At 35.3% G+C, this 26,197-nt stretch overlaps 1 protein-coding gene across 1 annotated transcript in view; it reads left to right on the top strand.

Moving 5' to 3' along the window:
- The first annotated feature begins 1,792 nt into the window (after positions 1–1,792).
- The window catches only part of CFAP47 (cilia and flagella associated protein 47), a 259,804-nt gene continuing 235,399 nt past the window's right edge, over positions 1,793–26,197 (top strand). Inside the window, exons 1-21 of the mRNA XM_059840326.1 lie at positions 1,793–1,819; positions 2,666–2,816; positions 4,870–4,995; positions 7,041–7,179; positions 8,336–8,564; positions 9,069–9,223; positions 9,952–10,085; positions 10,656–10,891; positions 11,574–11,766; positions 13,759–13,972; positions 14,353–14,505; positions 15,167–15,356; positions 15,461–15,557; positions 16,786–17,002; positions 17,671–17,915; positions 18,856–18,986; positions 20,080–20,202; positions 21,574–21,705; positions 22,961–23,038; positions 23,595–23,739; positions 25,281–25,375. Of these exons, the coding sequence (XP_059696309.1) occupies positions 1,793–1,819; positions 2,666–2,816; positions 4,870–4,995; positions 7,041–7,179; positions 8,336–8,564; positions 9,069–9,223; positions 9,952–10,085; positions 10,656–10,891; positions 11,574–11,766; positions 13,759–13,972; positions 14,353–14,505; positions 15,167–15,356; positions 15,461–15,557; positions 16,786–17,002; positions 17,671–17,915; positions 18,856–18,986; positions 20,080–20,202; positions 21,574–21,705; positions 22,961–23,038; positions 23,595–23,739; positions 25,281–25,375 (3,210 nt within the window). The remainder of the gene's footprint in view (positions 1,820–2,665; positions 2,817–4,869; positions 4,996–7,040; positions 7,180–8,335; positions 8,565–9,068; positions 9,224–9,951; positions 10,086–10,655; positions 10,892–11,573; positions 11,767–13,758; positions 13,973–14,352; positions 14,506–15,166; positions 15,357–15,460; positions 15,558–16,785; positions 17,003–17,670; positions 17,916–18,855; positions 18,987–20,079; positions 20,203–21,573; positions 21,706–22,960; positions 23,039–23,594; positions 23,740–25,280; positions 25,376–26,197) is intronic.

The raw sequence follows: 26,197 nt of genomic DNA, 5'->3' as shown, positions 1-26,197 counted from the left end.
TCCTACCGCGCCGCGCTCACCGTGCAGAACCTGCGGGCGGGCGCCTGCCACCTGCGGCTGCTGCCGCCACAGGAGCCCCAGGTGAGGGCAGGCCGCGAGGGAGGTGGCGGGGCGTGCCCGCGGCCGCCTCTTTGCGAACGGCGGCCTCGCACCGCTCCAGTCTGCGGGAACAGCGGCAGAACGAAGAGAACCCTGAGCTTCCCGGTTCTCTGTTCTCCCGAGGCTGTGACCAGTTTAGAGAGAGCTTCCTTTTTTTCTTAAATCCATAGGTTCAGTAAAAATAATCAGGTTTTCTTTACTACATCAGCCATTAACAATTGGACTTGATGATTCTGGAGGTCTTTTCCAACCTTAGTGGTTCTGTGATTAAGTCCCATGTTGGCAGCAAGTCCTGGCTTTGCGCACTCCAGAATTCATCCTGCGAGAAGCCCACGAGTTCCTCATAACTTCAGGGAGCATTATGTAAATATGGGTCACTTTGCTGTGCTGTGAACACCAAATCTGGGAAGTGTCAGCTCTCTTACCTCATTTCTAAGTTGAATACTTTTAAGTTTTTTTGACTGGAATAGTCCCCTTGGGGTGCTTGCTTGCTGAGAGCTTTCTCAGAAAAGAGAAGTTTTAAGCTTTCTCAGAAAAGAGGACGTTTGCACTCTTTTCTCAAGATAGCATGATTGCTATTAATAACATCTGATAAGTTCTGGAAAAGTCATTGCCTTGCCAGGCTTTAAAAGGCAAATGCATTTCTACAATTCTAACCAGTCGAGCCCTTGTAACCCATGTGGCTCCAGCAAAAGCCTGCTGTGGTTATTGGTTTATTGTTTGTAAATTATGCCAAAATTCAGATAAAAAGATTGGGTTGAACTGGCATCAGGGGTTGAACAGAAGCTGATGCTGCTTTTTGTTCATAGCAGCTTGAACTGAGTTATTCAGGATAGTCATCAGTCTGATTTTCACACAATTGAAGTACCTTGAGTAATTTCACTATCTGAGTAGTGAGCCTTTCTTTTTGAGGGCAAGAGTGGCAGCTTAATTCTTATTAAACTGTAGCTGAAGACTACAGTTTAATAAGAATGAGCTGGTAACTGTTGAGAGTGCTTGATTTGGTAGGACTGTGCTTATTCTGCTTTGTTACTTTTCATCAGCCTTATCAATTTTTCATGTGCTCCAGAAGCAGAAAGGCAGAGTCAGTTTTAGAAAAGAGAAAAGGGTACGGAATCATAGTTTTGTGGTGTTTCCCTCTGTGATTAACTCTTGCCTTTTGCTGTGTATTTTTATGGCACTGTACATGAGATGACCAAGATTACATCTAGGGGACAAGATTCCACTTCACACCCTCAGTTCCAGAAAGGTCTCTTGTGCTGCCCCTTCTCATTCCCAGACCCCGTGTTTCTGTCTGTGATTACAAGGCTTTGAAGTGTATGACTCCTCTAAAATACATTCTGGTGCATTACGTGCATAGAGTGCAAGCACTGAAAAATAACCTTCCTTCAGCTGTCATAGTGCATGGCCAAGAAATGCCTTCCAAGGAAGGCAAAGAAGCTCACAAGCAGTTTTTCATAGGCTTCCTTGAATGTTCCTAGTATAAAATATTTATTTTGCCTTGTATAAAATTAATATGCTTGGGTGTTTAATTCTTTGTAGAGAACAGATAGATTCTACACACCTCAGAATTAAAACATGGCTACTCTTTCAATATCAAGCTCATAATGTGCTTGCTCATGATGTGCATGACATAAATTTCCTTTAGCTGAGTATTTGTACTGCTATGAGGATTCTAAAGGAATAGAAGGAGATGCTTGGGCATCAGAAACAGCAAGTAGTAAATTATGTTTGCATATTTAAAACATAAACCAGAACAGAAAAGTTAAAGAATACTCGAAGACTGTCTTTCAGAAATAAAACATTTAAACTGGACATAAACACAAATAAAGAGCAGAAGCCCACTGTGCAAAGGGTAATGTGAGTTTTAAGGAGACTGAACCACCAGAGAAGCTCTAGATTTACTTTGAGGCTTTCCTAGGAATGTGGGAAATGCTGGATTTCCCTCTATGTGCTAGTGGGTTGTGTCGTCTGTTCAAGGAAAGTTGTGGGAGGTGTTTCATTTAAACAGATGCTTGCTGACAACGAGTCCAGTATGATTTTTTTCAGAGAGGAAAGAGTGCTTTCCACCCTTCTGTATTTTTTCTGTTTCATTTGACTCCAAAGACTGAATGTGCCTTGGGCTTTTCAAACAGATTTTCAATAAGCAGTGAGACTTTATGTTGATGTCAATCAACCTAGAGGAAACTCTTACCTTGTCCCCTTTTGTTGTTACTTTGAACTGAGACTTAATCCTTATTATTTTCTCAGGCACTAAAAATATTCTTCACTGAGTAATAGCTGATTTAATTTTGTATTGCTTCAGAAGGTTTTTTCGCAACAGTAAGAAAAGCTGGAGCTCTCTTGGAGGGACTAGAAAATTTGGCTAATTCATTCTGTCTTTCTCTTTTCCTGAAAAAAGTCTGAATAATAAATAGGGAGGTGAAATGATAAAATCCTGCATATAAGTTCATGGTAAGTTTTAAATCAATCTTTGTGTTCTTCTAAAAATAAAGTACATGCATATCCTTTTTAACCTAGAAATGTGTAACAATTAAAAACACTTTTTTTTTTTTTTTAATTGCAGTTTAAATTGATTGTGGAAAATCCAGACAAACTCCTTGCATCTGGACTTCAAGTTAAGGCTGTTGTGGAATATACTCCCAAGTGTGCAGAAGATCTTAAGGATAAACTAATTCTTGTAGTAGATGATGACGTAGTTCATATCCCTGTGCTTGGGTATGATATTTAAAAGTTCATGTGCTGCTGTTCATATTTGCAGTTTAATCTTGTGGGAAGTTTTCTTCTGCGTGTCATTTGTGGCTTTGTAATTAGTCTGTCAATTGCATAGAAAACAAACAGTAAGTTTTCTTACAAAAGTTAGATTTTTCCTTTTTTTTTTCAGAGCAGCCCATGGGTAAGAAATTCATAGGGGTGATATCTCTCTAAAATCACAGACAGTCTGGATTTTTTGTTTTGCCTTATTCTAACTTTGTTATGATAATGTTGATAATTTTGAGTGCTGTATTATTAGACGAGTCAACAACTACTCTTAATGTCTTCTGTTCATACTGAATCACTGATATGGAAGACTTTACAGTAATTGTCCATAACAGTTGCAAATCTGGATTTTAGTGAAACATATCTTACCTACTTCTAAAAATGCAGTGCATGTTTTAGAGCAATGTCACTTGTTCAAGGATTTTTGAAAATTTTTATCAGACTAGTATTGTGCAGGTAAAGCCATGTAGGTTGGTAATGCTACTGGTGACTCTTTTCTGGAAAGAACTTGCAATAAATTAAAGTACTTCACATCTTCATGTTTAAGTGTCTTTTGCAGGGGAAACATTGACAGGCTTTAATAATTATTTTTTGTGTGTTTGGAAAAACAAGTATACTTTATTATTTTTTTAATCAGCATTTTCCAATTGTATTTTGTGTCATGCAAAAGCGGTAAATTCCAGCTTCATGGAAAAACCCCAACCAGCAAACAAAAGCAAACAAATAAACCTCACACTGTATTAAAACACTAACCCCAAACCTTTTAACTTGACTACCTCCTTTTTGCAGATCTGTATCTGTTAGAAAATCTCATTGCTTTTAGAGTGTATGCTTATTTCTGTCTACTTGAGAAAGGAGATACTGAAGTATCTTGAGAGAAGAAATACTTCTCTTTTATTCTTCCAGTAAAACTTCTTGTAAGAATGTCTGGATACTTGGAAAGTAAAATTTTTACAATTGTTTTGAATGCACTTTAGCCTTGATAGCTGATTCCTATTTTTTTGGTTTTTTTTTTTGCCACATCCTGCTGGTCTAGCATCATGTCTTTCAAGAATTTATGAAACTATTTTTTGCATTACAATAATTATCAAAGAGAATTAAAAAGTGTATTGAAATTCCTGAAGGCAAATTCTCTTGGGGCATTTCTTGATTAATTTGTTTTTCTCTGTCCCTTCCTTCACCCTCCCCTCTCCTTTATGCAGTAGAGTATTTGGGCAGGGTCTACCTTGCTTGACCTATGATATTTATTTTTCTTCTCCATGATTTCTTTTCTACTGTATGTGACACAGATGAGGAGATGGAATTGCTCCTGCAGGTTCCTATTTGTGGCTAAGCAGAGATAGACTGCTGTGCTGATGTAAAATTCCAATTGTTTTGAAACACAGTTTATGTGAGATCACAGGTGTCATTGTATTAAAAATTGGAGTCTTTAAAATACAAGTTTCCTGAGGCATGATCTTTCCATTATGGCTAAAAAGTACCCAATACAGTGATGTCATCTCACTGGCTGAGGTTCTTAAATAAATAATAGATGTCACTCATGGCTTGTGTCATTACTCACTTCTGTCTATTGTTGAAGTCACATAAAGTATGTATCAAACACAAAATTGTAAACTGGTATAATTTCTCTGCTTTTAGTTCAGGCAGCTCATAATGAATTGTGGTGAATTATTTGGTCTTATTTTGTGATGCAACTAACTCGGGATAGTTTTACTTAAAATACTATAATGAAGTATTTAAAATGAAATTAAAATGTGTGCATTCAATTTTGACTAATCTTTTTTAGCTATATTGTTTTAAATTTAGAATTCTGAGTCATTAAACAGGCTGATAGATAAGTACCTCTGTCTTAGATCTTCCCTGTGAATGATGTAGAGCTGAAGTGAGTTCCCAAAACCTTGATAGGAGAACTAGTACAAAAGGAAAACTCTCTTCCACTGGAGTGCTTAATCAAATTTCTTTTAAAAATGCAAAGGTATTTTCAAGTTTTGGGAACTATTATGTTGTCTTTTCTCTGCAGATTGATTCCATACTGTGATCTGGAAATAGAGTCAGAGGTTGATTTTGGTGAAATGATTGCAAACAGTAAACTAGTTACTAAACATGTTAGTATTTCTAACCGTGGAACAATTTCAGGTAAATATTTAGTATGCATTAAATCATAAAAATATTTTACTTTACTGAAAAAAGTAATTTTATGCAAGTTAACACTTCAGTGACCAAGTAGCAATTAATTGGGATTTTGGGTTATACAGATGATGAGTATTGTGGCTGCAGGTGTTGTACATGGCTCACTGTTTATGTAGCCAGTACTATATTTCCATTTAGGAAAGAAAAACTACTTTAAAACTTTGAAAATTTTATGAGTCCTCTATTTTTGAGTCCCATTTAGAAGATGTAAAAATAATAGTTGCTCATTGCCTTAGTGTGTCCAGCATAGACAGCAGCAAATCACGTCTGCTCTTGCTTTGTGCTCCTGTGATCCCCAGACCTGTCTCTTGAATAAACAACTGCAAGTTCCCTGAACTTTCTGAGCTGAAGTCCTCTGTGATGAGAATTGAATTGTATTTGTTGCTAGAAGATAATGAGAGGCCTTTTATCTTGCTGCCATAGCTTTTGAAATCCTGCAGCTTTTACAACAGGCACATCCTTAAATTTCTGTCAGCAGCTATTCCAAGGAGAGTAAGAAACGTGGACAAAGGAGTTTAAGAATGCTTCCATGATCCAAATAACCTGTTTGACTGCCTTTTGCCCTGGAAAGTTGCAGACACCTTTCTCCAGAGGCAGGGTAGCAACTATGCTGAGTTTCAAACAACAAATTTAAGGCAGTTAATTATTTTTGTTCCTCATTTGTACAGCTGCTTGTTACATTAAAGGCTATCTTTTTCTTTGCTTTAGGCCAAAGTTGTGGGAAAATTTCTCCCCTAGGTTGTCATAGGAAATATTGTACCAAGAGAAAATACATTATTACAGAAACACAGAAATGCAATATTAAAAAAAAAAAACCCAAATAAATTTCTGTCTAGATGAAGAAGAATCATTTCAGAAGCAAATCTTTGCTTTTCAGAAGCAAATATTTTAATTTTTTACCCCCATAAAGTAAATGGAGAAATTATTATGGGTGTTTTTCCTAGCCAGTTCATCTTAAAGATGTAGTATGTTGTTTATGTAATCAGGTCTTTCTCACATATGCTAACTTAATACTTTGAGCAATTATGGTTAGGTAAATGAGATAAAATGAGATAACCTACAGTATATATATACTTCTACCACTAAATCTATGATAATTACTTTTTTCATATTTTGTAGGGAACTGTTTCTAGTTATAAACTCTCTTGCATGGTACATGCAGGCTGCATGGTGAAGTTTTATGGGATTGGATGAAAATTAGAAAGAAGGTGATGGTTAGTAAAGGATGACTTGGGGACAGACAAAGGAAGAGCAGCTGAATCTGTGTTTCTGTAGGCTCTGTAAATCATAACACAGCAGGTCACAGTAAGGCAGCATGTAAACTCTGTGAGCAGGAGGTGCTCTGTGCTGGCCTGAGACTCAAGGATTGCATTTCACCTGTCTTTCCATGCACTGAAGGAGTCCTTTGGTCCTGGTTCTGATTTCATATCAGAGATTATCTTTTACATTAAATCAAAGAGTGCATTTTTTGTACATTTGAAACAATTTCTTTGTTGTTGGTTAAATACAGGGTTTTTTCACATTTTAAAAAATATTTGTATAACCTAGAAATATTTACTGTTCTCTTCTGCAGTAACTTGTGTTGAGTGTGGACCAAATAATAGGATCTGTTGTTACCCTGAAGTATGCACTTTTTGGCACCTGTAGCTTCTTAGAGCTTTGTATAACTTGCAGATGTTATTTACAGCTACTTCATGATACAGTCATTTTTCTTTGGAATGTTAGTACCTTTCCTGTTAGAATCACAGCTTAAAAAATGGAATTGGACATGTGGGTGTAATAATTAAAGAAAACCTGGAAATGATGGTTTATTCTTGCTTAGAAATAGCTTGTAAAAAGGTTAAGTCTATGTTTCCTGTTTTCTGAGGAAGATACACTGCTTGTGAACATTTGCGTTATGTGTTGTATAATTTCAAGTGTGTAATAGAAGTACATAAATCTACAGCTTTATATTGCATGGCATTCTGTTGATTGCTCTGGGGTTTTTTTAGGTGTATTTAGAATATCATATGATGGGGTGGTCCTGCTTAACATAAAACCTGTCAGAGGAGTTGTAAAGCCAAAATGTGTAAGGAAAATTCGAGTGGATGTCTGCACAGATGTGCCTGGAGTCATCAAAGAAATGATGAAGTGAGTGTATGAAGAAATACAGCTCTGTAAATTCTGTTTTTGTCTGTTATTAATTCAAATCTTTACTGTGAATGTTTATCTAAAAAATTAAGTTCCTAAGTGTCAGTTGCTGTCTTTAATATTTAGTTTTATTCTATTAATTTGATTGTTACAGTATCTCCACAGAAAAGTGATGCATAAATTCTATACCTGGCTGTGTTGATAAAAATCTTTCATAATTTGTAATGATCTGGGATGTTTGCACATTTCTCAGAATAAAAATAACAAGGATCTCATTTTTACCTTCCTGCACATACTATGTTCCTTAATTTTCTTACCTTCTGTAACTGCATGTTTTCTTTTTACTCTATGTCTTTCAGGAATCTCAGAAACATTCTGGTGTTATTTGGAGTATCTTATTTTTACTGGAGGGAATGTATTTGCAACACTGGAGTAGATTGCTTTTAAATGCCTAACTTATAGAATCCTAGAATCCTGGCATGGTTTGGCTTGGAAGGGACTTTAAAATCCTGTATTTCCAACCCCCCTGCCATGGGCAGAGACTTTCCACCAGACCAGGTTGCTCAGAGCCCCATCCAGTTTGTCCCTGAACACTTCCAGTGGTGGGGAGTCCACAACTTCTCTGGGCAGTGTGGGAATAGGGAGTGGTTGATTTGTTGGGTGTTTTGTTTTGGTGATTTTTGGAATCATCAGGATCAAGCTTCCAGGCAGAAATAGCTGCAGTTCTTTCATGCTTATTCAGATGAACTTCTAGCTCCTGTTCCCTACAAGAAAATTAGGTATTATATGCTAAAATTGGTATTTAGATACAAAGACTCTGAGGGATAGGAGCAGTGTATGTTGTCTGTGGACACCTCCTGATTCTTTGCAGTTGTTATTCCTATCATTTCCAACATTAAAAAAGTCAGAAAACCAAATCAAACCCAATACTCCATCATGTAATGTGTGATTTTTCTTGATTGGTGATATTCCTGTTAGGTCATTGTCTGGGACATGCTCACTGGCCCTGCTCTCCCACTTAGTTTATCTAGGGAATGCTTGCACTGGGCAAGTTTTTCTTTTTGGCACAGATTCTAATACAAAACAAACTAACCAAATTGATTATTTCTAACTCTTCTCTACATTGCCTGTTGCTGCTTGCTGCTCTTACTGGCAGAGTGGAGTTGGAAAACCGTGGCTCCACTGAAGTATGGGTCAAAGGCGTTGTGGTTGAACAAGTTCTTAAAGTTGTTGGAGTGAATTGTGGAAAAGTACTGAAGTGCATTGACTTTGGACCTCTTTACTTTGGGACTTCAAAGACAGAACAAATATATTTATACAATGAAAGCCCTGAGTGTATGGATTGGGTAGCAGTACTGGAAGACAATGCCATTGGAGGAGAGGTGGTAAGAAACTGCTCTGGTTCTTCTTTTAGCTAAAAACTTGTTTTCATTTCTGCTTTTGCATTTTTTTATTTCTCAACATTTGTCTTCTTGTATTGTTTACTATGTCATACTATTTCCTGGTCAATAGGCTTTCTGAAACATCTGTCCAACCAACACGTTTTTTATTTCAATTTAACCCTAGAATTGAGTTTTCAGTTATTATTTACTAGGTGTTATCAAAATAAAATTTGAGTTCTAAGATATTAATAATCTGTGATTTCACTTGTTTTTCTGAGACAGTGAAATAATATGAGAATCATGTTTAAAAAAGAGAATTCAAGACATTGACATGAAATTAATTTAAAAATTGGTTAATTAGCCATATGCTGTGTAACTATGTGATTGCCATTTTCTGTGTTATGTCTTTCTATTTGTTATATGTGAAAATGTATGTGTAGTAATAAAAGCAAACACAAAAGGGAAAGCAGAACAAGCTGAACTATTCGATATTTTGATTTTTTTTAGGGGACAGATCTTCGGGGGAGTACAGATGCTGTTTTACATGACTTAAGCCTGAAAACTGAAGATGTAGATGTTTCCACCTTGATCTTGTGTGCTCCCAATCAAGGAACTTTGGAGCCATATGAAAAGTCTTTGATTACAGTCTGCTTTAGTCCAGAGTGAGTGAGTGATACCAATTAAATGCACACACATACACAAGCTGGTTAGTCTACACTGTTTTGCAAGAGCTGTGTTAGAGAAAATTTTGAATTATTATATCTGCAAATGATTTCTGAGTAACTTCTTATGTGTTTTTGTGTGTTAAAGGAAGTTTCTTGTGATTCTGCAAATAAGAAAGCAAAGCCTGAAGTTTATGTTTTATAATACCATAAGGGCTTATTTGGACCAAGAATTGGTTAAGAATGTTTTGTGAGAATAAGAACTTTATTTGATTTTGCTGCATATTAAGCATCAAGAGAGTGAAACTTTTCGGAGAGCTGTCATCTCATAAAAAAAAAAAAAAAATCCAACCCAAAACAAAAGCCAACATTAAACATAAAGAAACATTCCTTCTTAGCTGAGGAAAAGAAAAAGCAAATGCTCTCTTGCCATTTTCCCTTACTTAAATTCAATACAGGTAGTTATTATGAATGTGATATTAGTTTAGAAAACTGTTGAAGACTGCAAAAGATATCAAATTACCAATATAATAAGCACACAAATATTGATGAGCTTAAATTTGTTATTATTTGCATTTTCTGAAAGGAAGTATAATTTGTTCAGGCTGTTACTGACAACAAAGAAGCCAGACTGGATGTTCAAAAATATGTCTTGATTTTTCTGTGGGTTGGGTTTGGAGGTTTATTTTTTTGTACCATCATTTAATTTGAGATTGTGACTCTTCCAGAAAATTTGAAAGAGACTTTGAAGTGAATGACGCATCACCAGTTCAAGATTATGTCGTGTTTCTGAGATTTGAAACTGCTGGGAAGAGAGGTGGCTGTCTGCAGAACCTCAGTGGTGGTGCCACAGCAACCACAGGTATGTTATAAATGGATAGTCACCATCAGAAATGTATATGAGGATGATAAAACTGTGTATCTTGACTTTTTAAACTAAAAAAAAAAAAATCTTGGTTGTCTTAATAGTTTTGTGGTAAACCTGTTTTGTTTGTTTATATCAACACCAATAAATAAACTGGCATCTTGAATGCTTCAGCACTAAAACCTCTTTGAACAGTGAGTAGAGAGGAAGGATTTATGTGTGTCATTAATGAACACCTATCACTTTATTATAAATTATAATAATTATAAATGCAAATATTTGAAGGAAATAAAACACCCCCAGTCATTTGCAAGTCACTAACACTTTTGTAATACCAGTTTTGTGCATTTTCAAGTCCATGTTTGTTCATCCTCAACTTTCTTTCGGAGGGAATGCATTGTCTAACAGCTATTAGAAGTAAAGATCTCTGCATTATAAAACATACTGCTTTGTAGTATTATTTTGTTTTTGTGACTGTACAACAACAGCGTGACTTTCCTGTTAGTGAGATAATGGGTGTGAGCGGGATTTTGTTTGTTTGCTTGTTTTTGTGTTTGTCTAATGCAGGGAGTCATTCTCGTTACGTGGACTTAGCTTTGATGGGTTCTGGCTTTCCTGTGATATTAACTTTTAAACCAGGAACAGTAATTAATTTTGAGGACTGTTATTTGGGTGAACAAGCACAAGTTGCATGCACAATGAAAAATGAATCCGAGTTCCTTCCAGTAACGTTCAGGTTCCGCAAGACTGCTCACTTCAGTATTTCTCCTGCAAGAGGGCAACTTAAAAAAAAATCTGAAAAGGTAACTCCCTCTTTCTCTGAGGTTATGTAACTGTGCAGAATATTTTACAGTGGGTAGCAGTGGAATTTCTTGAAAGTAAACCAGAGGAATTTCATTTCAGTAGCAATGGCTTTTAATGTCAGCCAAATAGATTTTTTTAATAGTCTTCTAATGTTCTTTCCCTACTCCAGGAAGCAACAAATATTGTTTTAAATTAGGAAAAAAGATTGGAGTACTAATGCAACTTTACAAGGGTTTTTCCTATCTGTTTTTTTAAATTTATTTTACTGATTTGAGAAGATTGATTTATATGCAACTATTTTTGAAGAATACTTTTAAATTGTTTCAGTAAATCACAAATACTCAAGTAAGATAAATTTTTTTTTTAATGGAAGAAATTTGGCAAACAGTAAGTCAAAAATGTAAACATTTACAATTTCGCAAACCAGTAAGTCAGGGCACAAGATTTCTCTCAGCAGTGAAAAAATGAGACTTTGTTGTGTTTTGATGTGTCACATTTTTATGTTTCCTTATATTGCTAATTTTAATGTGCCTCTTGGCATTTTCTGCAAGCCCTGGTTTGAATACCTTTCTTAGAGGTAAGTGTGGAGAGAAGTGACTCAGAGACTCAATTATATAGAGAATTGCACAAAACTTGACTCTTTATTGTCTCATATGTCTCATAATGAGTTTTCTTTTCCAGGAAGTGATGATTTCATTTTCTCCACATCAAATAGGAATATTTGAGATGAAGCAAATTATTGATATCATTGGTACAGGAGTAGATAAAAATAATGTAGGTGTTTTGAAGACAAAACCCTTTCATCAGATATATTTGACCTTACACGGTGTGTGCAAATCTAAACGATCAAGCATTGTATTCACAATTAATCCTGGTAAGATGCTAAAAACGTAAGTGAAAAGTGATAAAATGTTCTAAAAGCACATTTTTAGTCTTTTAAAAGTGATTTTTTTACTATTTTTAGTTTGCTTGTGAAAAGTAGGTATCTCATTGGAACTGGAGGGAATGCTCAGTTGTATGACATATGTCCCATAAGACTGCAAAAGAAAAGCTAAAATAATGGTAAAAATGGTATCAAAAATTGAACTATTAGAGCATAAGTTTCATCATATGATTATCTGATCTTTTTAAGATTCAGTTTTTGCAAGCGATGCCACTGCACAGTGCTAAGATGCATCAGGAGTAAATTGAGAGATATGTAAAGCGCTGGAAGAACTAGGAAACAGAATATTCTTCATTGACTCAAAGTTAGTGCTGTCAGATGAATTTCCCAGTTCATACAGCCTGCTACACCTCCTGTGTCCACTGACTCTTCCATCCTGTGAAGCCTGTGCCAGCATGAAGAGTCTTTCAGGATATCCAATAATTAGTCCATGATTTGTTCTTTGTGTTCCAAATGTTTTCCACAAACAGCCACTTTGCAGTAGATGTGACTAAGCTGTCACTGGATTATAAACCTGTCATGGCAAACATTATTTTTTTCTAATATCAAATGTGCTGCAGCCACTGCAGCACCAGTGCAATCTCCTAACCTGTGCACTGGTGCATGTGGTGGCTGTGTGTAGATCAGGAGGGGAACCTGAATTCTCTTTAGCTGCTGCCAGCTTGGGATATATTCCCTAATGAGAAACATTTTTTCCATTGTGGGGGAGTAAAAAGTGAAAGTTGCTGTTAAGTCATGGCAAAATGCTGTTCTGCCTACAGGTACTGGAATGTTTGATAAACTAGTGGGCATTCCTGCTGCTTTCAGGAAGGTATTTGCAATCCATGGCTATCAACCATGGTTTGATGAGAAACTGAAGTTTGGCAATTTCTTTGTTTTATTTTTGAAATGCAGAGCTTATTTAGTTTTCCTGCTTCAGAAGCTGAATTAGAAGAAGTGGGTTTTTAGGATCAAAGATTTAATGTGGTATTCAAGTTTTTCAGGCTTTCTACATGCTCTTGTTTACCATTTACTCTATTAATGTCCTGTTCTGGTCCCATTTGCAGGTTTATAAAAACTTTACAAAGGATATCTACGTTTTGCTTTTAAGCTTCACTGAAGTGCGGAGGAAAAATGATTTTGGTTTTTTTAGAACCTTTTCTAGATGGTTCTATATCTTCCTGTTACCTTCTCCCAGTGTCTGTGGATGAGTATGTGTAGTTGTGTCTCTGTATTCAGGTGAAGCTAGGGGAGAGACTGGAATGAAGCTTCTTGCAAACTGTGCCTTTTGGGCGAGTGAAAGTTGTAATTACTCTTATGACTTAAAAGATGAAAAGTAATTTTTGCTTTTTTTGTTGTTGGATTAAAGTAAGGCTAAAGTGGGTAAAAACAATATTTTTCGTGATAGTTTTTTTTTTTTTTTTTTTTTTTCTTTTTTTGCAGGTGAGGAAGGAAAGGGCAATTGAAGTTTGACCTTATTTCTGCCATAGTTTTCTCTTTAATGTTCATGTATTTGTACTTTTCTAAAACTAGAGTGAAAAAGATCTGAGCTGTCTTTTTAGTAGTTCTAGCTTGGGAGGTTTTGTCAAGATTCATGCCTCTCTTTGCATGAAAAGAAAAGCTTTAGGACACTGTGGTTGTTGTTGTGACAGGCATCTCTGAGTGTCTGATGATGTGTCTGTGTAAGACATAACATCACAGCTGGACACAGCTGGTTTGAGCTCTGCTGTTTGTTTCTGTGATCCAGGCCAAGGGAAGCAATGATGATCAGGCTCTTGGCATGATGTGAATGGCTTCTTCCCCCTTGTCTGAGGAAAACACTATGGGATGGGTCACTGACTGTTGTGCTGCTGGGTAGACCATTGTAAATTAGATATATTTTCCAAGACATCGATTTTTTTTTTAGAAAATAATAGTTTAAGATTGTTTTGTTTGAATTTTAAGGTCTAACACCCTTGATTTCCAATGAAACTGGACAGTTTGTAGTTCGTGGCACAGGACATCTCAGTGAAACAGCACCTGTGGCAATCCTTAAATCAACCCAAACACAAATTCATACTCACTGGAAAAACAGGAATTGCGAGGATGACGCACTTATAGCCTTTCCTAATGATCGTGCAGCCAGCCTTAGGCCTAGTGAATGGAATAAAAAGTACAGGTAAAAATTATGTGAATCTAATATTTAAACTCACACAGTTATATATATCATCTAGTAGGTCAAGATTGGTTACTCATATGACAGTTTGCTGGGTTTTTTTCAGGCTGAAAGTACTTTAAAATTCATTGCATTATTGAGTCTCTTGCACATAAATTTATTGAGTTTTCTTATGTGAAACTGCAAATGTAGCTATTACACTTGCAATATTTCATCTTTATGGTTGCCTTTACAAAGTCAAATATTAATATTCAGCTGGGATAAAAAGAATGTTTGGAATTAAATATATATATATATATCAAAATCAATTATGTTTTCATTCTAACAAGACACAGTATCATTATACATCTGTAAGGAAACTAAAATTCTCTTTAAATATTTAGGACTATTTTCACAAAGACTGTGAGATATAATTATGTAGACCCAGAATTTGCTTATACTGACTCTGAACGACTGTTAAGAGAAGAAAATAAGAAACACTATTTACGTTTCATTTCCCATTTGAGACGGCGTCGTTTAGAAAGAGAGGTTTCTAGGTAAGACTTGGTTTAAAGGGTAAACAAATACTTTAGGCTGATACACAAAATATGTGAATATATGTGCAGAATTAACTTCATGGCACTGATCATATGCCCAAATTTGTCCCATGCCAATATGCTTATGATCTTGGGACTTTCATTTATAATGCATTCAAAACCTGTTTTTTTCAAGTATTCAGACACATAGAGATCACTTCCTGGGTGAAATGTAGGGATAGAGGCAAGGCGTTTGAAATTAGCTTAAAGTAAATGTAATTAAAGTGTCAAGTTTTGAGAATATTTGGTTATGTTTAATAGGAAAAAACATAACATTGACTGTTTTGGATTCTCTTTATATAATAAGTGTGTATTTCCAACTAGGATTTCTAGCTCACCCCAAGTGACAGATTCAATATATGAATTATTATATATTGTGTGTGCACTGAAGCAGATGCAATCCTTTAATCTGACTGGTCCTCTAGATTTATCTTACAGTAAAAACCAAAACAATAGAAGTATTTTCAAGGTATTTTCTGTGCTTGAGGGTTTTTTAAATAATGAGATATTCCTCCATAAAATATTAATTGTTTTGTTTAAAAATATTAAATAATTTAATGTGTAGATCATGGAATGCTCAAATTTTTAGATTTCCACATTATTTTTTTTTCCTTCCCTGTAGGCGGTTTTATATTTATAACAATCCTGTGAGCTTAGGCATTAAACCAGCTGAAGGTCTTAAGTCACCAAACATCTCAATCACAGATTTTCCCCTGGAGAAGCCACAGCCCAAAGTGCTTCCTTTAGATGACAATTGCATGTTAACTAGTCGAAAATTGTCAGCAATTGTTTCTAAATCTACAAACAAAGGAGTAAGTTAAATGCTTGAGTATTATGTGAGCATAATGTGCTTCCCATATAAGAAATCATAAGAATTTTGACCCTGCTCTGAGGAAGTGTCTTGTGCTTATCACAGGTTTGGAGTTGGCTTAGTCCTATGCCATCTTCTGCCCAGGAGAAGGAAGATTGTAGTCTAACTTTGACACACAAACAGCTTCATCAAATATTCATTGGTAAGATTTTTAATTTGGTTGCTAAATGCATATAGTTGTTACAAAAGCACGTATGTATAGCAACACATTTTATGATTATAGTTGTTCACCCTAAACAGAAAACAGTTTAATTTGGTAGGCAGCTTGAGACCTACAGTAGTATTTCACTAAAGCTTTGTAATTCTCAGCAAATACTAAGATATGATTAAGTATCAACATGTAAAAGAAGAGTTTCCTTTGAAGGCTGCTCATATCACAACCTCTTACAGAGAAATCACCACAGCATAGGGTGGAAGTTGCTTATCCCCTTAGGCCATGTTAGTGGGTAGTACCTGCACCAGCATTAATAACAGCAAGATCCATGGGAGTGCTCAGAATATTTCTGGGAATTAACAGTGAAGATTGATGCACCCAAAAACTAAAACTTCAGGATTCTCCATCAAAATATTTCAGGACAATGTTCTGTGATGGGGAGTAACACCTTCTAAAACTTCTTAGTGACTTCTTAACAACACTTGTTACTGCTACAGGTCTATATTTAAGTCAGCTTTTTTTCAGTAAATTTTTTTTTGCAGCAAAAAGAGAATTTCCAGTACTTCCTGGGCTTTTTTTTAATTTTCAGTCAAGTCAGAACTTGAATAGTGTAGCTGTGTAAACTGATATACTTGGGGAAAGAAAGAACAAGATAAAACATCATAATACAAAAAGTACTGAGAATTTTATAAGAGGTTTGCTTGGTACCATGAGCACTCAAGTTAATAGACCAGCCTAAAAACTGGTGATAGCAGTAAACTAGGTGAGGTAATTCTGTGGCCCTCACATGACATGAATTATCAAACCAAATGGTTGCACATCAGGCAGCAAACCAACAGGTTGCATACATAAACTTTCAGTGAATTGGTGACAGTTTGTCCGTTTAAATATCTGCTTAAAAAAAGAAGTATCTATGGTTATTAATATTCCTGTTATTAGTGAGCACATTGATTTCCTATTTTACCAGTTGACTAAAACAAGCACAATTAAAAGATAAATGTTGCTGGCTTTTGGCTTGTACTGCTGAAAACACTCACAGAACATGGGTGATATTTACTTCCACATTTTACAATTTGTTCCACCACAGGATTTTTGTAGCTGACTAAGTTTGTAATTTGAAGAACTAGAATGTTTGGTCATAGTATTTTAATAGTTATGTTTCCTTACATTAGCTTTTACCTTTAATGCTGACGATCTTATTTCCTATATAATTCAGGTCCTTCTACTATAGATTTTGGTGATGTTTGTGTGTATTCTACAACAACCAAAGAGCTGCACATCATCAATAACTTGTCAGTTCATATTTGGATAGAAATTGAGATTGAAGTTGCAGAATTGCAGGAGACATCTCCATTGTCTCAGGTGGTGCCTCCTCTTACAAAAACTTATATTCCAGTTGTGTTTGAGACAGTCCGTGCTGGAATGTTTAAAAGGTAAGGCTTTTTATATTTATCTTGATGTGCACATTTTCTTGGCAATAGTAAAATTTTTTTTTTTAAAAATCACCTGGCTGATTTTAAAGTGTAGTCATGATAATTCTTAATGGTGTAGACTCATCTATGGTGATGTTGCAATAATCAATGCAGTTTTATGTTGCAAATTTTTCCTAGTACAATACTGTTTATTGTTTTTGATTTTACACCACAAACAAAAATCTGTCCTGTGAAAAGCCTTATATAGCTAGAGGTGGATCAGGGGAAAAAGTTTATTATTAGGATGTATTTGCTAAGAGAAATTTTTATAGAAAATACTGTTCTCTTTCCAGCCTAGAATTCCATCACTTTCATACATGCTCATGTTGTTTGATGCAGATCATGGGAAAATGTATAAAAACTTGTTCTCTAGCCTGCTGGTATGAACTCTGTGTTTTCTAATGTTAAAATGACTGTGTGAGCCTGATCATCCTTTAGGATGATCTTCACTTCTGACATGATTTAAATAGTATGCAAAACAATTGCAAATTTTTCTCTTGTCAGTCTTGTGTTCACACTCAATTGTTAAGGAATTTCTTGCTAGTGGTTATATTTCAGGTAAATTTTACTCTGAATGTAACAGAGCAGATGCATAAAAATATTGAGAGATACATATTTTTGTGTTACAGCTCTTTCAGTTACAAAATAAACAACAAACACATTGGACATGTGCTGGTAGTTGCACATGCAAAGCCTATTGAACTTCAGCTGTCTAGAAGGGAACTAATTGTGAGTCCTATTTCTGGCTGCCTAGCAGGGACAGAGTTTAGAAGAACTGTCAGGGTATGCAATCCCAGAAACCATCCTGCTGGCTTTACTTGGAAACCTCTAACTGAAGATACAAAATCTGCATTTACTATAAAGCCAACCAGAGGTATGCTATGCAAATACAATGTGTGTATGTATCTTATATGTCAACAGTATTAAATAAGACTAACATTTAGCTGATGGTATAAACTATATTTTTAGATTTCTGTCAATATCAATGTGTCCCAAAAGCAGTATCAGGTCACAGCTTAGCACCACAGCAGCATTCTCTGTGTAAACCCTGCCCTGAATGCATGCTCAGTCCAGCTCCCTGCTTCCATGCCCAGCCAGCAGTGCTTGTGTAAACATTTTTCTCAGCACAGATTGCTGACATTTCAAGAGTGGGGCAGCAACATCATACAGCTCATCAGGATAGGAGATTGTCCAAATGCCCTGAATGAAGCTGCTAAAAAGTTGATGAAGCTTGAGTAACATAAATGGCATTCAATCTGGAATTAGTCTGCATTTGCATCATGGATCAGTATTTGTTAGATGTGTGTATAGCTTTTACCTTCTCTTTGAAAAATAATATTCTGCAGGGATCTGTTGGAGCTCCATTATTAAAGAACAAACCTGCTAACTGTGTTGGAATTAGTGTGCTCTGATTCTTGAGAAAAGATATTTTTGCTAATACAAATTCAGACTCAGTTGCAAGCAAAAAAGTGCATATGGTCTTTCCCCAAGTTGCTATTCTGCAAGAAAGATAGTCTGTTCTTTTTTTTCTTTTCAGTGTTGACTACTAGAGTAATTCATGGCTAAAAATACCAGTAAACTTTGAGTGTTTTACTGCAGGATACTAATAAATAGATTATGCAATGCCTATGAGAATCCAAGACCTAATTTTACTTAATTCATCCAGCTGTTCAACACCTAAGAAATGTAGGCTTACATTCAGTAATAGAAGGTCATTTCACTTTTATGTGCCTATGTTACTTCTAATTCTACAATGTAATTTGACAGTTGTCCGTGTGTATGCTATAACATCTAAATTATGTACATATATTTAGGGTTTGTGGAGGCCTATAGTGATGTGGAGTGTGAAGTTGTTTGGAATCCAGGGTTCAGCGCTCCAGATACAGGAGAATTCACCTTGAGTGTGCGCAAAGGAAATCCAATTAACTTGAAATGTTTTGCAAAGGTAACAATTCAGGGGACAGCTTTAGAGAAGAAAAATGTGTGGATTTCTTTAAAGAAGTAGTACTTTAAAATCTGGTTTTTATTAGAATATTTTAATTTCATACAGCTTTTACTTAACATGTTTAACTAAACGGTATGCTCATAGACGTGATGGAGAAGGCAAGACAAAGACAATTTACCTTTTCCTTGCTTTTGATAATATTCTTCCTTTGGGATCACAGCTTAGTGGTCCTTACACATTATGGTCTAGTTATTTTGCTTGCCTTGTATGACTAAATAAATGTAGAGAGGTGATACAACAGTTTTTTTATATATATATATTATTTATTAAAGGAATAAAAATCTAGGTGTGTGTGGGAAGGTATGTTTCAGAGTTTCAAGGTAACAACAGATCTTAATTTAATTTTGTGTTGTTATTTCAACATGGTATTTGGGAAGCAATATTCTGGGTAGTCTTCTAAACAGTGGCATTCAGCTTTGGTTAGTTATTTGTTGTCTTACGTTGCATACCAAGGAGTGTGAAGAAGAAAAAGTTTTTCTTTTTTTCTTTTTTTTTCCCCACTCTATTCTACTGGCTACGTGTTCTAGAACTTTTATTGGGAGCCAAGAAGAATTTTCCCTTACTTTTGATGAGCCCGTTTTCATTTTTGGGTTTGTTTCCCCATTAGCTATTTTTCTTTTCTTCCTCTTCTTTTGAAGTCTTGGAAGTTTGCCATGTGTAAACCAGGATGTGTGTAAATTAGAATATTTTCAATTCTACTGCTATTAATATCCCTGAAATATCTTGTCCTGATCATGCATTTGGAGTTAATGAAGTTTGTGCTGTTAAAATAAAATATTTTTATTGGTCTTGATATTAGTCCAGAAATATCTGTAGGGTTGAGTCTGTTCAATTTGAATTTAGATAAGTTTAGTACATTGAGTAAATCTTCTCTCACACTTAAGCTGTGTTTTCCTATTTGAATACTTCCAATTTATGTATTTGCACAACTATTATAGCTCATTATGTGATAAAAATTAGGCTGAATTATTTATTTGTACTTAGGAATAAGTTAAATTGTTTGCTTGTTTTATCTTTTTTTTTTTTTTAATAGTTTGGTACAACTAGAGTTCAGTTTGTGGCTCAAAGTATCTCCTTTGCTCACAGTCCAATTGGTTTCACTACTTATAAGACAGCCACTATTCTAAACACAGGATACAACCATGCATACTTCCAAGTAAGAGAAATATATTTCTAGCACACTTAATTCCTTGGGTTGAAGAGCAGAAGTGAGTTCATTTTACCAGATCATGTTATGGTTTTGTGTTTTCAGTTATTAAATATGCATCTATTAAGTGTTCTGGAGAAACAAGATTGATGTAAGTAGGAATTCTGTCCCTCTGTCAAATTTGCACTGATGGGTAGGTGGGACAAAAGACAAGCAAAGTGGTGATGGCCTAAATGATTCTGGCAGTTTCCTGAGAGCCAGGGGTGAGGGTAGAGCCCCATACTGGGGTACCCTATGGAAAAGAATTTATTAGATGTTTTCCTACACTGAGGGACACAGCAAACTGCCTGATCATCCTAGCCTTGCTGCCCAGTCAGTGCATGCAGGGACCCAGAGCAGTCACAGCACATGGGGTGACTTTGCTAACCCAACATCCAGGGGCAAGAGGGGCTCTGCAAAGAATTGAAGAAGGGATAGGATGGATGCCAGAGTGGGTAAAGACATAATACACAAATTAGTAGGAAACCTAACCTCATTAGTTTTACTGATTACAGAATAATTGCTGCATTTAGTGAAGGAAAATTATTTTTATTAAAATCCTCGGAGTTTTTGTTACTGCATTATTACAGTACTGAGAAACATGTTTAATTTATTTTGATTTGTACCAGATTTCTCTTTTATCCACTGAATATTGAATAACAAGTAGTACCATAGTGTTGGAGGCTGGGCCTGAAAGAATAAAATCAGCATAGCCAGTAACACAAACAAACATACCCAGGCTTTTTAGCTTCCAGAATTACTCTTAAGCCAAGACATAGCTGGTTGGTCTTGGTCACTATCACTTGTGTAGATATACTTTTAAAAGCAATCTGTTAGGAGTGCATTAGAAGAAAGGAAATTCCTTTTTGTCTTTTCTAACTGTGGGTAAACTGAGTATTTACTTCTAATATTATCACTGAGCTATACAGAATTGGAGTTCTGTGTCTTGTCTTATTGTGAATGTCAAAAAAGAAGTGGTGAATTTATTTGTCACTGAAAAAAATGTTTTGTAGAATATTTGGAAGACTTGCTAGGTAGCAAATCTCAATTTTGATAACTTAGTGAAAACAACCCAAAACGCAGAACTCTAAGTTTCCAATTGGTGGAAAGAATTATTTCATAGTAGAAATTGACATTTATGTTAAGAAATCTGTTACTTTACTTTGTTACTTGCATTTCCCCCCAAACTTCTATGTCCAAGTTAGCATTATATGCCATGAAGGTTCTTCTTGTGAGAATATAAAAGCTTTATGATAGATACATTGGTATAAATAAAACAACAACCAAAACAAAGGAATGCAAACACCTTTTTCAGTATGTTTCTTGTTTGTGTTTGTGAAGGTTCGTGACTCCAACCAACTGCCTGGAATGAAAATCACACCCACTGAAGGAGTGATACCTGTGGGAAGCCTTGTTGATTTAAAAATCTCTTTCACTCCAAAGGCACACATGAGTTTTGATAAAAAAGTGGAGGTATTTCAAAATGGGAAGAGCTTTGGCTGTTGAGTGTTATCCTGTGTATTTATGTGTGTATGTTCATGCATTTTTTGGATTTTATTTCCAGTGTTCTAATGCTTTTTAAGAATAAGGTTTTCTTGCAGCAGATCATTACTGCTGTAACCTCTTCTGGTTTTTTTTGTTGTTTTTGTTTTTGTTTTTTGTCTCAGTCCTGCTCAGCAGTATCAAAGCAGCCTCTCAGTTTGAGCTGATTCACATTATGCCACTGACCAGCTGTTGGAAGTAATGGGTGATTGTTCTTTATGAGATACTGTAGACATACCTGCAGTTTCTGTAATCTATTGAGAGGCAAGATTGGAATACTCAAATGTTTTTAATTTCTTGATTTCTTTTTGTGGTTTTCTCAGAGATGGCTCTACTAGTAGACTAACTTTGATAGTAGGTGTGCAAGAAATGTGTAACATATTTTGTTTTCTGTATGCTGGCTTCCTGAGATAAGTGAAATTGGGAAAGAAAGGTACTATCAAGGGCCTGAATTTTGCTACCATTTCTGACTGATCCTAGCTTCACCATCTTCTGGGGCTGCATATATTATGCTTGTTAAGTCTAGTATTCATTTATTTTTTCCATTTTTACAACATAATATTCCCCAGAACAATAGTATGTACCTTGTACCAGCCCCTCTGTCAAGCAGTGTGTGTTGTAATACACATTCCAGTCCTCACAGCTGCTGAAGACAGATTTTTCCTGTTAAAAAAAATACTCATTCTAGTAACACAACCTCCTGTGATATTATTTTTGTCTGCATGTTTGGTGAAGACTGGTCACTGGTCTTTCTTACAACTTTGGGTTGCGTTTTTTATGTTTCTTATTTTCTCTTTTTTTCTTCTGGAGTTTTAATTAACAAATGTATCCATCTAGCTATATCTGTCCCTGATGTGGTATGCCACAAAGGCATGATTTGAAGCCACATATCACTGGAATCTGTATATATATGTATAAATATATGTTCTAGAAAATGAAGGCATTTACTTTATCTCTTAATCTTTCTACAGCAAAAATGCTTTTTATTATAAGGGCAGAGTTATTTTCATATTTTCAGTGCAATTTATAGTGACTCTATCTGCCCTGATCTATGGGGTAGGGTTGGGTTGGTTTTTTTTTTTTTTTTTTTTGTTAAACTTTTTCTTCATGTAAGTATGAGAGATTTGGTGAGATAGTTATGTTAAGATGACCTTTTTCACAGTCCCAGTGTTGTCCCTTCCCTTAGGTAGCAGTGAAGAATGCAGCAGGACTTGCACTTAGGATCAGTGGATTTTCAGAGATCACTGAAATAGGCATTGATGTGGTAAGTGTGAAGAAATTGTAGCAATTGGTAAGATTGGTTAAGTATTTTGCTTTATCTAGATGTCAAAGTGGCTCCTCTCTACTTCATATTTTTGATTTTTTTCCTAAACTAACATCCCAAGAAAATGATGAAAGAGATGAACTTAGGAAGAGATATTAAAACCCAAATTTACATATAACAATTGCACTAAATGATAGCTGACAGCTTTAGTTTTTGAACTTGGCAATCTGGAATAAGTATGTTAAAAGGGAGAGTATTTCTTAAGGTGGTTATAGCAAAAAATGCAATAAAGGGAAAAGTAAGTCGCTGATCTGTTTACTGAATGATTAAAACTTTTCTGATGGTGTAACTGGACTTGATATTAAATTCTAAACTCTTCTAGTTTGTGTCCTGGAAAGATTTTAAAGATAAGAGTTATGTGAGACTATTGATTAACCAACACTGTTATTGTGTTATAAATTGTGAATCTTGTACAATTACATTTTTTTACATTATATTCAGTTATAAACATTACTTCACAGTGCTTTGACCCATTTTTTTTTCTTTAAACTTACAGGGAATATTTGAATATCAAGGTGTTTATGTTGGCTCTACAAAATCAATTCCATTTTTACTGCAGAACAAAGGACAATCTTGTACTAGAGTGCAGTTTGATTTTAGTGATAATAAGGATTTTAAATTGAATGCTGAAGACAATTCAGGTATTTGCTTTTGCTATAGCAGAATTTTCATTACATGTAAGTATGAATAATGCTGAGAGAAAATCTGTCAGACCATTTCTGGTAGCCAAATTTTCTGATATAAGAAAACCTAAGGCAATTATTTTAGAAGTTTTGCTTAATATAAATTAAGAGGAGACATTTTGGTTTGCTTATAAGATGACATTTGACAAAAAATAAATATTTGCAAAATGTCAGATTGCCTGTAGATTTTTTTCTGCAATTTTTCCTCCCCAGAGTTGGTAAGGTATAATAAAAGAAATGAATACTCTCTCACCAGTTAAAATAAAGTATTAAGAAACCCAAACAAACAAAGCCAAAAAATTGTATTAATTTCCTATTCATGGAATCACACCCACTTTTTGGACAATATTTACCCTTTGATCATTTCATCACCAGTATAAGGGTTTTTTCTTTTTGCCAAAGGGAAATGACAGGGTCTCTGTTCTGCATGAATGCTCAGTCAGGAAGTTATTTGGGCAGGAATAGAATTGAATTATTTTTTGCTTGGTATAACTAGTGCAGATTCTTATCCTGCCCATTGCTGCACATTGTTGCTCATGGCTTTCCTACTTCAGTCATGGCATCTCTTTGGATGTTTCCACCACCATTATTCACAAGAGAATTTTACAGGGACAAGAGCCTTACAAGCAAAGCTGCAAACTCAGGAAATTAAGACTCTTTCTTTTGCAAGACAGTATTATAAAATTTAGTTGTATCTTTATGTTAAATGATACATATATGGATGATGCAAAAAAAGACCTTCCAAAATTAGAAGGGTTTTCTTACCATGTGGTGCATTTAAAAGGGAGGAGAACATGAGGGCTCCTAGTCAGTCATCTTAACTTCCAAAAGAGCTGTAAGGCTCTTTGCAACAGGCAGGCAGCCAGCATGGGATCAGACTCATTGCACATGATCTCTGGATCAGAGTTTGTGCTTGAAACCAGTCACATGACATCCAGTCAGATTCAGTACTCAGATGGTGAATACTGGATGAGTACTCCTGGTGTTCCATGATGGATACTGATCTTGGAGGAATATTACCTTTGTTGGAAACCTGTGCTTCTGCCAGTGCCTTAAAATTGAACATGGAAGTCTGAAAAAGGAAGCAAGCCTTATTGGAAATGTAGATTATGCCTAAAAGTAATTAGAAAAAAACCCAAACCCATTTCAGCCAACTATTTTTATCCCTGTGGTATTAGTTTATTATGTAATTAAGTATTTTAGCTTAACACTTTTATTCAAAGGTAAAGGACAATATTGTTGGGTTTTTTTGGTCTGAAATATTGTGTTTTCCCAAATGAATAACTGCCATGATAATTGCTGGTGATTCATACTGCCCAAAATTACCTTCAGAATCCTTATGAGAGATACTATATTCCATTATAACTTTGTGGGAAATGCTTACCATGCAAATATGTAGATATTTGATACTGGAAATCACTTTGAAATCCTGCAGCTATTATAAAGTTGATATTTCATGCAGTAAAATCTGTAATTTGATTCTGAATTTTGTTTGGCAGCAATTGACCATTCTTGTTCAAAGCCTTATCTCTATTCCATTTACATAAAGGAAGGATCTTCTTTGCAATGCTTCCTGACTTTGACACCACAAAAGGTAGGTTTATGGAACAGTGGTGATTAGGTTAATTAAAATCATGATCTGTGAAATTTCTGTGGTGAGAGAATAGAGACTTTAGATGAACATTTTAGTCTGTGCAGTAGTTTTATAATTAGTAATGCAATTCTTAAGAAAACAAGTTCTTAAATAACCTTTTTATAACTTTAAGTGTTTGCATGCACAAAGGAAACACTTCCTCAATGGATTAAAAATGGTGTAAACTAGCACTGAAATGTCATACCACATGTTCATGAAATCATTCAACAAACCAGCAGCCACCTTCTTTTTGCAGCTGTTCTCACCTGTATTCCCAGATGACCCTAGAAACTGCAAATGTACACGAGTTTTATGTGTCATAAAGACTGGAAAAGTTGCTTTCTGGTTGAGCTATTTGAGTCGAAAAAATTGAAGATATGAGACTTTAAGTTACTTTTACTTCCAAAAATTAGCATTTATTGGCAGTAACTGTCAATAGAGAGTACTCAAGTGAATTTTAAATCCAGCCATAGAAAAATGGTTTGGAAATTGAAGATTTGGAGTTTCCACATATTTGGAGAACAATGAACTGCAAAAACGTAGTGTATGATATCATAAACCAGCTTCAGAACAAGCAGCTGGGGATCACTTCTACAGCACATAAATCCATTGCATTATCTGCACTTTTACCTTAAAAATGAATATCAGATATTATGTATCTTGAAAGGGTCAGGAGTATTCTTTTTCCACCACTACCCACCTCCCACCCCTGCCTTCCCAGTAGTATAAAATGGAATTCCTTTGTTCAAAGCATCATTCAAATAATATTTGTATATTAGGCTG

This window comes from Haemorhous mexicanus, chromosome 2 (genome assembly GCF_027477595.1).
Source record: "Haemorhous mexicanus isolate bHaeMex1 chromosome 2, bHaeMex1.pri, whole genome shotgun sequence".
Classification (NCBI taxonomy): Eukaryota; Metazoa; Chordata; class Aves; order Passeriformes; family Fringillidae; genus Haemorhous; species Haemorhous mexicanus.
Note: the sequence above shows the minus strand (reverse complement) of the source record. Positions and strands in the feature narration are given on the sequence as shown.